Raw genomic sequence first — 15,693 nt, 5'->3', positions numbered from 1 at the left:
GACAAAACGAAAATTTTCAATAATGCTCATTGCACGATAAACGCTGCTTTCATAATTGTTTGTGGTTAAAGTTCCAACCCCACCGTATGATTATGACGGCAGACGCAACTACAAGCGCTGAGTTATGTAAATAATAGGCGGAAACATTAAAAAAATGGCAGCATATCCACGGGGTGAAAGATGGAGAGTGGGGCGAAGCATCCGTCCGTCCATCGTTCTTGCTTCCGTCCATTCATGCGTACGTCTGTGTGACCGTCCATGCGTCCATCCGCCCGTCCCTGCGTGCGTCTGTTCGTGCGTCCATCCGTGCTTCCGTCCCTGCGTTCGTCCATGCATCCGCCCCTGCGTCCGTCCATGCGTGCATCCGTCCGTGCAGCCATCCGTACGTCCGTCCATGCATCTGTCTGTGTGTCCGTTCGTCCATTTAGTCAATACTCCAAGTACCCCCATCTCACATCTTTTCATCATATATTCCGCATATAGAAGCACCACCATCCGGCGGACATTCCGAGGACTAAACTAGAGGTGGCACACGCACACTTTCTTACGGCTCGCGCTTCGTGTCTACTTCCCACCTTTAACCACCTCGAGTTCATGGTATGTACTAATTTGCTGTATTCATGGCACCGCGGTCCAACGTTCGCTAAACCTTTCTAAAACCAAGGAGGTTACGCACAGGGAGTATAACGTAGCAACCCTTTCTTGTCAGATAGTGCTCCATGTACATGCCAAAGGCTGCTAATGGGGAATGAGAATGGGGTAACGCGCACGCGGTGAATTTTTTATTGTTCAGCAACGCACAGGAAAAATCTCCCCCCGGCACCACCTTGCAGGTTAAAGTGTAAGACATGTTACGCACTACTATGATGGACGAACGGGTGGCGCTTTAAGGAGCTTCGCTCCTAAGGACTTATACGTATCCAATGGTTCCTGTCGGTAATTATTGCTCTCTTCAGCTATAACGCTGTTTTAATGAAAAGTCGAAGGCCTCAGTGTAACCTGTATCTGATCGTGTTCCCCCAGGTTTTACGTCCTTGGTTTTAGCAAGGGACGGCGCACTGCTCTCCCATAGTTGAGTACGAAGTACTGGAAATCATTAAACACTTTTTCTAAATATACGTTTTCCAAAAACAAAGCACTTCATCTTTTCAGTCGCATTTCTAGCTGTCTGCTGAGATGTTTCAGTTCCCGGGAACCGTTCACCATTTCTCTTGTCCCACCGAGGTAAACAAGCATGCCGCATCTAGCGCTGAAGTGGTGGACACATACTTGGAACAATCACAACTTCCTTTTTACCGCTGACTGTTAGAACGTGTGCAGTAATGTTTCAACATTTTACTCTTGCATCATATCGAACGTTGGTCGTGCTTCCACCAAACTTTACTTCAGGGTCACTTCTCAGCTGCTTCTCTTATGCTTGATTGGAGCATGAAAAAAGAATTTCAAAAATGCAGCCAAGCATTTGTCCGTCAAGGACATGAGGAACTCGGCAACGTGACGTTATAACAGCGCACAGGTGTAGCCTCAGGGCGTAAAAAGTACTTTCATCTCATTCTTGTCTTCGATTGAAGTGTCGCCTATTTTTACCCGATTCAAATGATCCTCGCAACGCCTCCTTTATTTCTTTCAATGCTAGTGCAAACGCACACGTGTTTCTCGACTGGAGCCGTCGATCCGCCTTAGTTCAGGGAGTGGTCACGATGCAAAACTACGTGAGTAGTATAGCGCTGCTTGCGTCATACGTGCTTTCGAGTTCTTTCCCCCCAATATCATACGTCGGTGAGATTTGTTCCTTCATGCTTCTTCTTTGCAGCTCAAAGCAATGCCGCAGCCGCATCCAAGCGCATGCAGCACATGCTGTAGCGTTGCAGTTACGCTTCCCTATCGGTGGCCCGCATAGCGCCACAAACGACGACATGCTATCGCAAAACACCGGATCTTTTAAATAACCAGCACGACCACCAATAATTTCGACACGAGGAGTGCAACACGTCGGCCCACGAATATGTTCAAAACTGAACAAAAGATTGTTTCATGTGATTTCTGTTATGAGGCGCTGAATGAGGAGGTCTCTTTCCTCCCTATGACTCCTAATGGCACAGGCGAAGGCGTGCACTTTACGGTCATACGCAAAGATTTGCGGGAGCAGGAAGCGGCTAAAGGAGAGGGAGGTGAACGGCTGGATCAGGGGCATCTGGCTGGCATTGAGTAGACGAGGCATTGGTGCTAGCTATCACGAAGCAAGTGGAGCCGGTTTCAGCAAGAGACACTCGTACAATGGTATTAATCTACCCACCTGCGCTGCTTGGCTGGGCTACGTGATTGCTCACCCTGCCGAAACAAGAGTGTAAGTTGTTGCTTATGTCACTAAATTACGCAAAGGAATTATGAACCCATCATCTAGCACGGTGAGGAGATGCACCCTGCGGATGTCGTACTCTGCTTTGAACTTATGAATAGAATCCAACAGTCTTGCACGGCAAAGGAAGCTTGCAGGCACTGCGCGAAGATATCCCTTACTCAAGCACCATTGTTGTGACCGGCGCCAGAGCGGAAGAGGGAGCGGCGCTCCTTTAATCTTCAAACAAGTAACCGAACGACCGGCTGCCTACTGTTAGGACCGGCGCCAGGTCTGACAATGGATCGGCGTTCCTTTTGATGTTCCTTTTTTAGTCGCCAAACGGGCTGGCGGCCTGTGTCCGCCATGTATTGTTCCCCCCTGGCCGGAGGGTGCGGCGTCTTGCCGCCACGACACCGTGAGCAGTTCGGGAGACCACAAGTGCCGCTTCTTCTTTGGAAGATGACGGCGGCGGCGGCGGCCGGAAATCGTCCCGCTAATTGAACGAGTCGTTCGGCGACCATTTGAAGCTTGTTTACGGCGGCCCTTTCGATGGATGCAGTCATCAACTTCAGACCCCTCGCCCAGCGACACCCCTTGACGAGGAGGAGCCACGTTCGTGCCACATGGCCGTGCAGTGACCACGCTTCAATTTTGAACGTTCACGTGGACCGTGCGTGCTCGTCACCCTCGCGGGTAATGTGTGATCCGTGGTTGGACGGTGCCCTCTGTACGCGGTCCCCGATCTAGGGATCTGGGGAGGACAGACCCTTTATAATGAGCCCCCACGGCTCATTCGTGTGTGCTTTTTTTTCGAGAGCAGAACCGAGCAGAACCATGTAGAACCAAGCACCATGTAGCGCTATGTTAGGAGACATGTAGAGGCCTGCCACGTTTGAGAGCTCACCGTGTAGGGAGTTCGCAATGTACATATTGTAAATAAACCCTCTTCAAGTCTCTCTTCCTCCTGCCTCGACAACTTCATCCCGGACCTCCGGTGTCTGGAAACCCCGGTCGCAACAACTGGTGGCAGCGGTGGGATACGAGTCTGCGACGGAGAGCGACATGTACCGGAGGCCAGCCGAAAGCCCTGGAACTCGGCGGGATCGAAGCAGCGTACCACCACCGCACGTAATGGGGTGAGTGCCTGGCTTTGTGCTTGAGATATATCGAGTCTTTTAGCCTAAATTCGTTAAAAGATAGATATAACCAACAACTGCCTGGCCACTGTGGTTGTTATCTCAGCACAAGGCAGCACTGGATGATTATCTGAGCAAGTACGCTAAAGCAGGAAAGCTTAGATGATTCAATAGGAACAAGGGGTAATGTTTCAAAATTTCTAAGGGTACGTTGCGGGTTAAATTTTAGGATGTTGTAAAAAGCAGGAGTGAAAAATTAACAAGAAAAAGTAGAGAGGGATGTTGGCCACGTAGTGCTACTTGGGTGCTTAAGCTTGTGGTCTCCGCTGTGAGATTTGCCAGGCTTCAATTTCTCTAGACCCAGAATTGAAGCGCTGGTGGGTTTGTGTTTTGTCACAGCTGAGCCAAAGCAAAGTAGTCGCCATGGATCTTACGAGATTGACGAGAGAGAACCTGCTGAACCTGTGTTGGGATCTGGAGCTAGATTTTAATGATGATATGCCTGCTTCTAAACTCCGCGAAGTGATTCTCGAAAGCAATAGTGACAATGAGGAAATCGAGCACTTCGGGAATATGTACTTATTGGACCAGAAGGAGGAAGTACAAAGGGCGCAAAGAAAGGAAAGATGGCGCCAGGAGGAATTGGAAGCTGAGCGCAGGCATGAAGAACATATAAAAAGGATGCAGGAATTAGATGAAGAGATAGAAAGGCTTAATTGTGAATTGGTGGCATTGCAGCAGAGTGGTCAATCCATAGATGTAGCGCACGAACGGTGCGATGTAGCGGCGGTGCCGTTTAAGACCGAAGCGAAGGCTACAGGTCAGACATCTGTAGATGAAGTTTACGAACGGTGCGACGTAGCGGCGGTGCCGATTAAGGCCGAAGAGAGGGCTACAGGTCAGAAATTTGCAGATGTACCGCACGAACGGTGCGTTTCAGCAGCGGTGCCGTTTAGGGCCGAAGAGAGTGCTGCGGGTCTGATATCTGTAGATATAGCGGCGGTGCCGTTTGAGGCCAAAGAGAAGGCTAGTGCCTGTAAGGGAATGGAACAGGTTTTAACCCATTCTGAGGGAAAAGAGCTCGCGGTCACAGCAGGGTGTGAGGGTTCCGTGGTGGGGGAAACGAAGTTAAGATTAACAGAGTGTTCCATCGAACCTTGCAGCCCTGTAGACCATGTTGATGAGCGTCAGAGGCGGACGAAAGGCTCCAGGTTTGGCACCAAGGAATGTGCCAAACGGAGAAAGCGTCCGAAAAACAGAAGCGCGGCAAGGCTCGCGATCAGCGCGGCGCGTTTGACGAGGACCTTCAAACGGCGTGGCGGATTTGCGAGAAAAGGCCCGTTGTCTTCTCTGACTGGCTTAAATCGCAGGCGTCTGAGCGGCCGGAGAGTAAGGAACAGAAGTGCGCAATCTACGCGGCCGCGGTCTTACGATGAACTGATAGGCAATCATCAGGACTGGGCGCGCGAGATGGCGGAGGAGCATATCGGTGATGAAGAACGTCAGAGTAGGACGAAAGGCTCCCAGGTCCGCACAAAGAAGCGTGCACAGGGGAGAAAGCGTCCGAAGGGCAACAATAAGGCAAAGCTCGAGATGAGCACAACGCGTTTGAGTAAGGGTTTCAAACGGCGTGGTAAAATCGCGGGAAAAGTGCCGTTGTCATCTCTGACGGGTCTGTATCGTGTGCGTCCGAACCGCCGGAAAAGAAAAGCGCCTCGTACGCGGCAGTGTTTGAAGGATAGATTGCTAGGCAATTATCCAGACAGTCCGCGCGAAAAATCAGATGAGCATGTGGGTGCTGGTGAGCATCAGAGATGGGCGAAAGGCTCCGTAGACGGCACCAAGAGACGTGCAAAACGGAGAAAGCGCCGTAAAAACAGGCAGGCAAAAATCGCGACGCGTTTGAGGAATGTATTCAAATGGCGGAGCGAAATTTCAAGAAAGTTGCCGTATCGCAAGCGTCCAAGCGGCCAGAGAACAAAGAAAAGAGAAGCGCATGGTGTGCGTAAGTGGTCGAAGGGCAAGAGACCCTTCCGTTGTTCTCGCGGTGCATTGGACGGGGTGCGGGGCAAAAGAGTCGGTGGTTTTCGAGGGGCAGGAAGCGACAGCAAGTCGGCTTCGAGGAACGTCGCGGGGTTCGGTAGCAGGGCGATTGACGCGTGTTGTAGACCCCGTTTCTCGAGAAAATCGTTCCGGGCGCGACCACCGCGAGTTCGACTCAGAGTTGTTGCGAACAGCTGTTAGCCTCTCGGAAAACGTCGACTCGGGACTGTTGAAAGGAACATTTTGTTTGTTTTTGTGATTTTGTAAATAACTCGTTTGTACTTTGTTTTCGTTAGCGCTCTATCATTTTGGTAGCCTATATACGTTGTATAGATCTATTGGAAGGATAGTGACACGCATTAGAGCGTACAGAATTAGGCGTTTGTCATCGGCACCGGAGTTGGTTTGTATGCGTCCGAGCCGCCGGACAAAACGAAAAAAAAAAAAAGCACGTTGGGTAGAAAGGCAGACCCTTTCGTCGCTCTATCGACGGCATGTTTGATGGACTGCGGGAGTGCGAGGTACTCAGCGAGAGTAAGAACGCAGGTTGTCAGCGCAGAGCTTTGCGGGGGTCGGAGGCGAAGCGAATGGGTTTTGCCATTGTTCCATTTCCCGTTCGCCTAGAAAGACCCACAGGACGCGACACCGCGCGTTAGTCCCAAAAAGGAGTAGACATCCGTGAGCTTTTGACGATGGTCATTAGTGGATTTATTTTGTTTTGAAATTTGCTTTTGACTGTTTAAGTTGTTTTGGATTTTAATGTGTTTTTTAAGAATCTCGTCTACCAAATAGTGTTTAGGTAACACAATTTTGGTTTTGTTCATTTCTTGGGCGTTGTACGTTTAGCTAAGGTAAGCGTTGTGCGATTGCATAAACGACACGCATAGGAGCCTGCGTCATGGTAGATACGTGTAAATGAGCAGGAGCAACGTTATGAACTAATTATGACTGAGCGTAGAGACGCAAAGTTATTGCTTGCGAGATTTTTCAGGATTCATGCGAAACTTTTTTTTGTTGTTCATTTAATGTTTTGTTCGCATGTGTCCGGTGTGTAAGAAAAGCTAGCTCGTGAGTTTATATGTATGCTTTGTGAAAGTGGCAACAGCAAGGGAACGGTTAGGTGGTATCTCATCCAGGCAGGAGCACTGTGATGTGCGTTTGCGGATATATAATAAAGATGTTCCTAATGCAGGTGCAGCACGGCAGTTATGCTTTCGTCTTCTCAAAAGGAATTGACGACTGGCTTTGGCGGCACTAAATTTCGGGAACTAAAAGATAGCGTGAAGTAAAATGCTTTATTTTATGAGTATGATACCTGGTGGGTTACGGCGGATTGCTCACGCAGGCACTCGGGTATGCCACGGTGAGCGCATCACTTGACAGTTAGTTTTCTTGAAAGCAGTTTGATGGGAAGATTATTATCGGATCGGGATTAGGAGTTTTGGTGAAACCTCAGAGAAACGTCCCGATTGCTGCTTTGTGTTTGGTAATACCGCTTAAGTAAGGTTGCTTTTGGATAATTTGTCGGACTCGACGTGTCTCAGTGCGGGCAGGGTGCTCTCCCGTGCCTGTGGTGGTGTGTATGAATGCTTTTCCCAGAGGGGAGCCACAAGGAGCGAGAGGGAAAGAGTCCTTGGCTGAGCGTCATCAGCAGTGGCCTGGAAGACAGCACTACACAGCGACACTTCGGGCAACCTGTGCAGCTGGTCACCCTCAGGTCGCTTCTCCCGCCGGCGGACGAGCTGTTGTGACCGGCGCCAGAGCGGAAGAGGGAGCGGCGCTCCTTTAATCTTCAAACAAGTAACCGAACGACCGGCTGCCTACTGTTAGGACCGGCGCCAGGTCTGACAATGGATCGGCGTTCCTTTTGATGTTCCTTTTTTAGTCGCCAAACGGGCTGGCGGCCTGTGTCCGCCATGTATTGTTCCCCCCTGGCCGGAGGGTGCGGCGTCTTGCCGCCACGACACCGTGAGCAGTTCGGGAGACCACAAGTGCCGCTTCTTCTTTGGAAGATGACGGCGGCGGCGGCGGCCGGAAATCGTCCCGCTAATTGAACGAGTCGTTCGGCGACCATTTGAAGCTTGTTTACGGCGGCCCTTTCGATGGATGCAGTCATCAACTTCAGACCCCTCGCCCAGCGACACCCCTTGACGAGGAGGAGCCACGTTCGTGCCACATGGCCGTGCAGTGACCACGCTTCAATTTTGAACGTTCACGTGGACCGTGCGTGCTCGTCACCCTCGCGGGTAATGTGTGATCCGTGGTTGGACGGTGCCCTCTGTACGCGGTCCCCGATCTAGGGATCTGGGGAGGACAGACCCTTTATAATGAGCCCCCACGGCTCATTCGTGTGTGCTTTTTTTTCGAGAGCAGAACCGAGCAGAACCATGTAGAACCAAGCACCATGTAGCGCTATGTTAGGAGACATGTAGAGGCCTGCCACGTTTGAGAGCTCACCGTGTAGGGAGTTCGCAATGTACATATTGTAAATAAACCCTCTTCAAGTCTCTCTTCCTCCTGCCTCGACAACTTCATCCCGGACCTCCGGTGTCTGGAAACCCCGGTCGCAACACCATCCTTCCAGAAGCCTTCGTCGTCGCTTCGGAGCTACCATCGCCTGCAGTCTTTAAACCCTTTGCGTTTTGAGGTTTATGTCACCGAGCTGTGACTCTTGCACTGAGACATGTGCCACTGTGTCTATAGAAGAAATGTACCGAGCACCTCACCTCAGGAACAGAACAGCAGGAGAAAGCAGTAACCTTTGTGGGGGAAGCTTAAAGAAATTTAGCAAGAAAAGCATTGATGTATATAAAAAAAAATACCATGGCTACGCGGTGAAAGCGAAATCTGGAAGAACGGCTTTTCGGAGCATTTTAAAACACTCTCTACGTAACTGCTACAAACACACTTGCAGGGCACCCACAACGCCATAAATCACCGTAAAGTTTGTGTAGTAGGGATGTATTTATTGTTTGTTTGTTCATTTGTTTGTGACCTGTCAGCTGTAGCACACTATGTCATCCTTCGTCATTCTTCGAAAAAGCGTGTTACCCGCTATACACTTGCAAGAAACTTTGCGCAATTTCGTTATGCTTTCGCTGATGACGATAAATTATGCCTGAAGCTTTATTATTAGGTTGGAACATTCGACGACTCACTCGTTACGCAATTCGCATTGGTGTGACACCTAGTTGTTTTTTTTTTGCTGTTCCAAAACGCTTTATTAGTACTATTAACGCGATTTCCTTTCCAGTTTGCAGCGAAGGTTGAATCACCGGCGTTGCTATGTGGTAGAATACTGCACTGGCAAAAAGGGGACCTGGGTTCTAATCCTATTTTGTGTATGGAGTTTTACAGCGAAAGCTGTTGTGAGATCACAACACGGGTCACGTGCGCGCTTGATTGATTGATTGCGCGCGCTTGCCGCTGCCACTGCCGCCAGTCTCCATAATCATTATTGCAAGAAATATTTTTTTAGTGGGTCAGGACTACAATAAACAAAAAAAAATATTGGTCTAGACCTTATGCATTCACATTGTAGCTCTTAACACGCATCCGCGTTTAAGACCACCAAAGCGTTCACGGCCAAACCACTCAGCCAATAGTTGGTATTTTTTAAGTACTTCCGCTTCTATTTATCGATGCTTATTAAAAATATATATCAGCCACTATGTTCTACCTGAAGCCTACTTTCATCCAGGTGGTTTTTTTTTTCAAGTGACATTATCTTGAAAACGCGTCGAGAAGCCGAATAAACAAGGTGCACGTTGATTCTAATGCGGCTACAGCGAGCCAGCGGAGGGTTTTGCGCCGCGCCGTCCAGGAGAGGGTAAACACACGAGGAAAATCGAGTAGAAAAACGGGCGCGCAAAGAAGAGTGTCGCTGCTTTTTCAGCAGCTGTACGTTTTAGCCGAACGAAGAGAACATTGCATAGATGTATAAGTAGTTTCGCAGTGCCTTGTTTGCATCCACTATTAGATCCGAACAAAAAATTGCCTGCTACGCGGCAGTCGCATACGTCACTGTAAGCGTTGTCAAATGAGGCAACCTTATTTTCAATTGCTATCGCGAAAAAAACAAAGAAAAAATAACCGTTAAGGGAAAAAAAAAAACTGAGAGGTTGCCTAGAGGCATCTGCTTCTGCCGCTCAAGAACCGGATTGCTCACGAGCTGCTGAGGTGGCAGGACGCTTATCAGTCGAAGCGGGTCAATTACACGACGCCGCAACTGTCCGTATCTCCATTCAACACGAGCATTACCGATATCTCGCCCCTTCTTCTTGCGTAAAAGCCACGCCTCGGTTGGACGAAGACGAGGAAAAGAAAAAAAAAGTAGAAAAGTGCTACGCGCTCAGTGGAATAGGAGGCCTGCCCCCTCCTTGTCGCCTTTGAATGGCACGCTGGAGGCCACTTAAAACTTCAGTCGCGCGAGTGTGCATTCGCTTGTGTGCGGTTTATGTGTCACTCCGGTTGCTCTCTGTTAACCTTTGCACCCATCTAGCGTAGCGAATGCCGCTACAATCGCCGTAAGCCTCGCTCGACGCGGGAACGGCAAAGTGGACACGATTTGTGAGTTCGTGACCCGTGGAGATGTCGGTATCAAGTGCGGAGTCCGTGTTTCTTTAGCGACGAGTCAAGTGCCCCTCGCGTGGTAGTCTTGGGTGTTTACGCTTTGTGATGGTGCTGAGTGACGGTGGTGGAGGTGCTGAACGGTGGTGCTGTGACGGCAACGTAGTGGATACGGTAATGAGTGCGGCGTGAACATGACAATGCCGGCAGACAGGACCGAGGATTCGGAGAATGGAACAGCTGATGCGGTGGTGGATGCGGCCAATGCTCGGGAATTCCTCAGTCGGGAGGACGACAACGACGAAGTGGATGCTCAATGGGCCGCCATCGCGCCTCGGTGAGTGAGTGAGTGATTGAGTGAGTGGGAATTGCCTGTTTGTAAACCTCATGACGAACATTCACCTCCGTGCCATTAACGCAATTTCACAATTGATATTTTAATGTATTTCGTCATTTCACTACCTCTTTCTTTCATTTTCTTAGAATTTGAAATATGTCATAATATTCTGGAGAAGTTTATTTAAACGTACCAGGCACAGTAAAAAATCGTGCCGTCCTCAAACGAAAACTGCACGCAGGTTGTTTTGTCAGCTTGCTTTCCAATTTCGTTTTGTTGTTTGAGTTACGCAGCCACTTCTCAGTATTACAGATGCAGCCTTTAGTGCTGTCGGACATTATGTCAGAACAAATAAGCTTATCCGCCCTTTCAAGGCCTAAGCGCATGCGCTTCATTCTAGATTCAGTCGTCGTTAAGCAAAACGTGCACGTTTCGCGTACAGCAGCGCTAGGACGAAGGGAAAAGCAAAACCTCATTTCCTGCAGGAATGTCAGACGCCGATTTCGCCAGTGGTTGACTCGCTCCAGCAAACGCTACTGGAAAGGGTGGTGATCGATTTCTCAACTTCGCAAAAAGGACGCAAGCAATAAACCAAAAGTTGAAAAAAAATAAGTAAAAGGACTAGTGAAATTACGGCACTTCGAACATGCACAGGCTCGCATTTGTTTACACTATGCTCAGAAAAGTGGCCACGCTGAGTTATATTTTCATGGCGATGAATTCGTGTGAGGGAGTTATTGAATTTAGTAGTTACCGATGATAACCAAACAGAAAAAAAGGCTTCAATAGTGAGCACGCATGGAGTAATATTTATTGGGCTTTAATGTCCCAAAACCACTACATCATTATGAAAGACGCCGTAGGGGAGGACCCCAAAAATTTTTACCACCTGGGGTTCTTTATCGCGCACCTATATCTAGGCACATGAGCCTCAAGCATTTTGGTGTCCTTGCAAAATACAACCTTCTCGGTCGGGTTTCTGTCCAGCTACTCGCGGGGGAGCAGCATAGTGCCTTAGCCACTAGAGCACTGTGCCGGGTGAAGAATGCACGGAAGTCGACTAGGACTTAAAATGTGTCCGAAAAGTATGCTGCTTCTCCTTAAGTATACGCTTGTGTACGTTTCTTTTTTTCTTCATCGGTAGAAGGAGTACGGTTATTGGCATATCCGTAATTAGGCGTAAAAAATCATACTGATACGTCCAAAAGAACCCGCCTTTTTTTCAGAGTCCCACACTGTAACAGCGTATTCTACACAAGCATCTCTATTGTAGGCAAGTATAACCTTTCTGACAGTCAGTCTTCCTGTTGAAGCGAAGCTTCCTTTGCTTTTTGTGTCAGTGTGGCACCATTATCGGTAACCAACGTAGGCCAAACATGGAGGCAGTGCAATTGTTAACTGAAGCCGATAATGGGAGCAATTCAATTTCATGTTAGTGATCGCCCGGCTGTTTCGCATAGTGTGTCGTAGTGAAAAAAAAAAGCGGTGCAGGGCTTGAATGCCTAGAAAACACCACAGAAAGTTCACTAACAATCATCTTAGGTTGCGCAATGTGTGTCATATCTGAGAAACACATTGAACGCACGAAACGATGTGAAATGAAAACAGGTATTTCGCAAATAGTCTGGTCTGAGCTGAGGAGGGGTTTATGTTAGATCAAAGTTTTTCACACAACCAATCACTGATTTCATTTACAAATATGAATCAGAAAGTTACAAAGTCTGCACTAGGACAAAATAAATTTACGGAAAACTTTTTTCTATCATCAGTCAAAAGTCCAGATCACGTGTCGGAGCATTCGCGTTAAGCTTGCTGGCGACTGTACGCGCCAGAGACGAGTACAGGTTGTTTCCCAGAAATATATTTGGTCCTTTTGCAGATATTCACGAAACACTAGGCGCTGTTCCCGAGATAACACCTCGGTATGCTTTGATAGTATGTCGGCACACATTTGTAGCATCTTGGCAACAGGGCCCACTGTTACGTGGCGCTAGCGTCAGTCAAACTGTTTTAGGTCATGCTGCGGAGCGTTCGTATTGACGGCTGTACAGCTTCACGTCGTTAATTGGCTAAATAAAACTTATTTCTCCCTCCTTTTTTTCATTTATGAAGTTCTTTAGAGCATGCATGCTTCCGCAGCACCATTTTTTTCAATTGAAGGAAATTACAGACCGCAAAATGAACACCACTGCAGTTCACAGCCTCATGCTATCGCACAGAATGCGTGCAGGATGCTGCGTTTTAAATGCGAAGCATTTCTTAGCGAACTTCGGTGACATTTAGGGTATCTATCTATCTATCTATCTATCTATCTATCTATCTATCTATCTATCTATCTATCTATCTATCTATCTATCTATCTATCTATCTATCTATCTATCTATCTATCTGTCTATCTATCTATCTATCTATCTATCTATCTATCTATCTATCTATCTATCTATCTATCTATCTATCTATCTATATGCTTTTGACGTTTGCGCTCCTGGCCGTTTCGATAATGGTATTGAAACCAAACTTGGTATGGCATAACACGACTGTATGAAGAACATATTTCAAGTCATGACATGAAAATCATGACATGTAAGTCATGAATGTCATGATATACATTTCATGGTCCTGAAGCTCCTCCGGTGATTTCGTTGACATGATATGTTGCAAAACTGGTATGGTATGGCATAATTGCATGGCGAACACAAGCGACAAATCCTAACATAAGAATCATGACATGCGTGTCATGTAACATGACTGGTCATGATGCGCTCGCGGCCGTTTCGCTGGCATCATGTTTACCAAACTTGGTATTACAGTACGTGAATGGATAACGAAGTATACTGGTGCAAACATGATAACCATGAGATGCGTGTCATGTAACAAGATTACATGGCATGCTCATCATACCTTCGCGGTCATTTCTCTAGCTTCACATGTACCAGACTTGGTATTACGCGACGTGAACGGACGACATAGGTAAATGACACATCCAAATATGATAATCACGACATGCGTGTCATGTAACAACATGACTACACGCCACACTGATGATGCGCTCGCGGCCGTTTCGATAGCTTCACATATGCCAAGTTTGGTATTACGTGACGTCAATGGATGATGAAGATATGTGACTGGTGCAAACATGGTAATCATGAGATGCGTGTCATCTGAGAACATGACTGATTGATATGTGAAGTTTAACTTCGAAAAATCATCATATGATTGTGAGAGACGCCACAGTGGAGGGCTCCGGAAATTTGGACCTAATGGGGTTCTTTAACGTGCACCCAAATCTGAGCACACGGGCCGTGAACGTTTCCGCCTCCATCGGAAATGCAGCCACCGCAGCCGGGATTTGATCCCGCTACCTGCGGGTCAGCAGCCGAGTGCCTTAGCCACTAGACCACCGCAGCGGGTCTTGAAAATATGACTACATGCCACAGTCAAGGTGCCAATACATTTCGACTAAACGCGGTGTGCGTGCTCAGCGGCGTTGATTTCGTCGCGTCATGCCGGCGTTGCCACGCCAAGTGCCGGTCCTGCCATATTACTCGCAGGCGCGAGCCGCGCTGCGTTGCTTTGACGCATGCGCGTTTCGGCGCGTCCGGCGTCCCTCCATCACGCAAAGACGGAGACGCTGTGTTGTCTGGGTAACGAAAAAGGGCGAAATGCAGCATGCCGCATTTCGCGCCTGGCGTCAGACTATAGAGTGCTCGCGTTTTGCTAAAGTAGCGTCGCTGTGCCCAGTGTGTGGTGGTGGTATAGTGGTTAGAAGATGAAAAAAGGCACCTCATTTCTGCAACCCGATCGGGAGCACAGCGCAGTGCCTTCTCAGCGTGCGCGCGCGTCAACGCTACATTGGAGTATATTGGGAACTTCATGGTGTGCTCGTGGCTGTTTTGCTAGCTGCACATATACCAAATTCCGTGTTACGTCACGTCAATGGATGACGAAATATATGACCGGTGCAAACATGATAATTTTGACAAGCGTGTCTTGTAAGAACATGACAACATACCACGCTCATAGCGTGCTCGCGGCTGTTCACTATCTCCACATATACTAAATTTTGTATCATATGTGACGTGAATGATGACGGAGGCAAACGACACATCCAAACATGACACTCGTGACACGGAAGTCATGTGTGGCATCAGTTACTTCCACCGCGTAACGTTGTGCTGATTTTAAAGTGACATATCAATATTTCTCATTCGTGCTTCGGATATCATCGATCCCCACTGTAAGTGGGATCTGCCAATTTTTTTGTTCCCTGATTTTTCATCATGGAGAAACAGGCTCTCTGCCCCGTATAGTTACCTCTAGTTCCTATCTGCGGTGTGGATGAAATTATGACGATAGATCGTAATGACTTTGGTGCATGCTCCTCCTTTTGGACGATGCTTGCAAATTTGAGCTGGCGTGAAGACGGCTGTTATTAAGGAACTGCCGCTTAGGATGTGGCTGCTTGCGTGAGTACACGCGTGTGCTAATTGGACGAGTGTAGATGAAGATGCCTGAAGATGCCGTCGCATGTATTATGAAAACGTGAAACATCTGAGATGAAACAAACATCTCTTGAACATAAACTCGAACGGGTAATACATGAGTCAGTTGGCACCTCCTTTTTGAAAAGGATTTGCAATGCTAATCTGCTCTCAAATGTTCTGATGCAGATAGCAGAAGTAGTATAATGTATTCCGGGGCACCTTGGGAGGACGCTCGACATATCTAGGCTGAGTTTGGGAAGAATATTGGTTAATATGTCGGGACAACTGTATGGAAATTAGAAAAAAAACAGACCCTCTGCCCCGTCTAGTTCCTTTTCCGTCACGTATCCGTGAATTTTCATACGCATTGCTTAGCACACTCTGAGCCGAAAAGGACTAAAGTGGGGTATGCCATTGGTCCTTTAGGGGTCTAAATGCGCTGCCACAGATTTCGAACCAATTTGGGACTAACTGCGGGAGTAACTGCAAGGGTTCAACTGTTACCCCAAGCACTTACTCCACTTGGTTTAAATGTTGGTCGCAGTAGAATGCTCCAGTGGGACTAGCAGTTGAACCGTCTGGACCAATGGCAAAAAAATGGCGACACTGCGTTTGTGGAGTATATTTTATGTTTATTCCAAATTATTCAGCATTGAGAAACATAGCGTGTTATTCATGCAACACACACACACATATATATATATACATACGCACTATTATTTCAAAGTAAAACACCGCAAACACTGACTGCCCGCGCTATACTACGAGAACAGACTATCGGGT

At 48.0% G+C, this 15,693-nt stretch overlaps 1 protein-coding gene across 2 annotated transcripts in view; it reads left to right on the top strand.

Annotated features, from left to right (window-relative positions):
- The window catches only part of LOC119170587 (adenylate cyclase type 8), a 634,357-nt gene that overhangs the window by 176,614 nt on the left and 442,050 nt on the right, over positions 1-15,693 (top strand). Inside the window, exon 1 of one of the 2 annotated variants that reach the window (XM_075887053.1) lies at positions 10,140-10,426. The exons of the other annotated variant lie outside the window; for it this stretch is intronic. Coding sequence (XP_075743168.1) covers positions 10,284-10,426 — 143 coding nt within the window. The 5' untranslated portion in view covers positions 10,140-10,283. Of the gene's footprint in view, positions 1-10,139; positions 10,427-15,693 lie in introns of those variants that run through there. 2 annotated transcript variants of the gene reach the window in all.

The sequence above is a fragment of the Rhipicephalus microplus genome, chromosome 2 (assembly GCF_043290135.1).
Source record: "Rhipicephalus microplus isolate Deutch F79 chromosome 2, USDA_Rmic, whole genome shotgun sequence".
Lineage (NCBI taxonomy): Eukaryota > Metazoa > Arthropoda > Arachnida > Ixodida > Ixodidae > Rhipicephalus > Rhipicephalus microplus.
The sequence above is the reverse complement of the archived record's forward strand: the minus strand, read 5'-3'. Positions and strand labels throughout refer to the sequence as shown.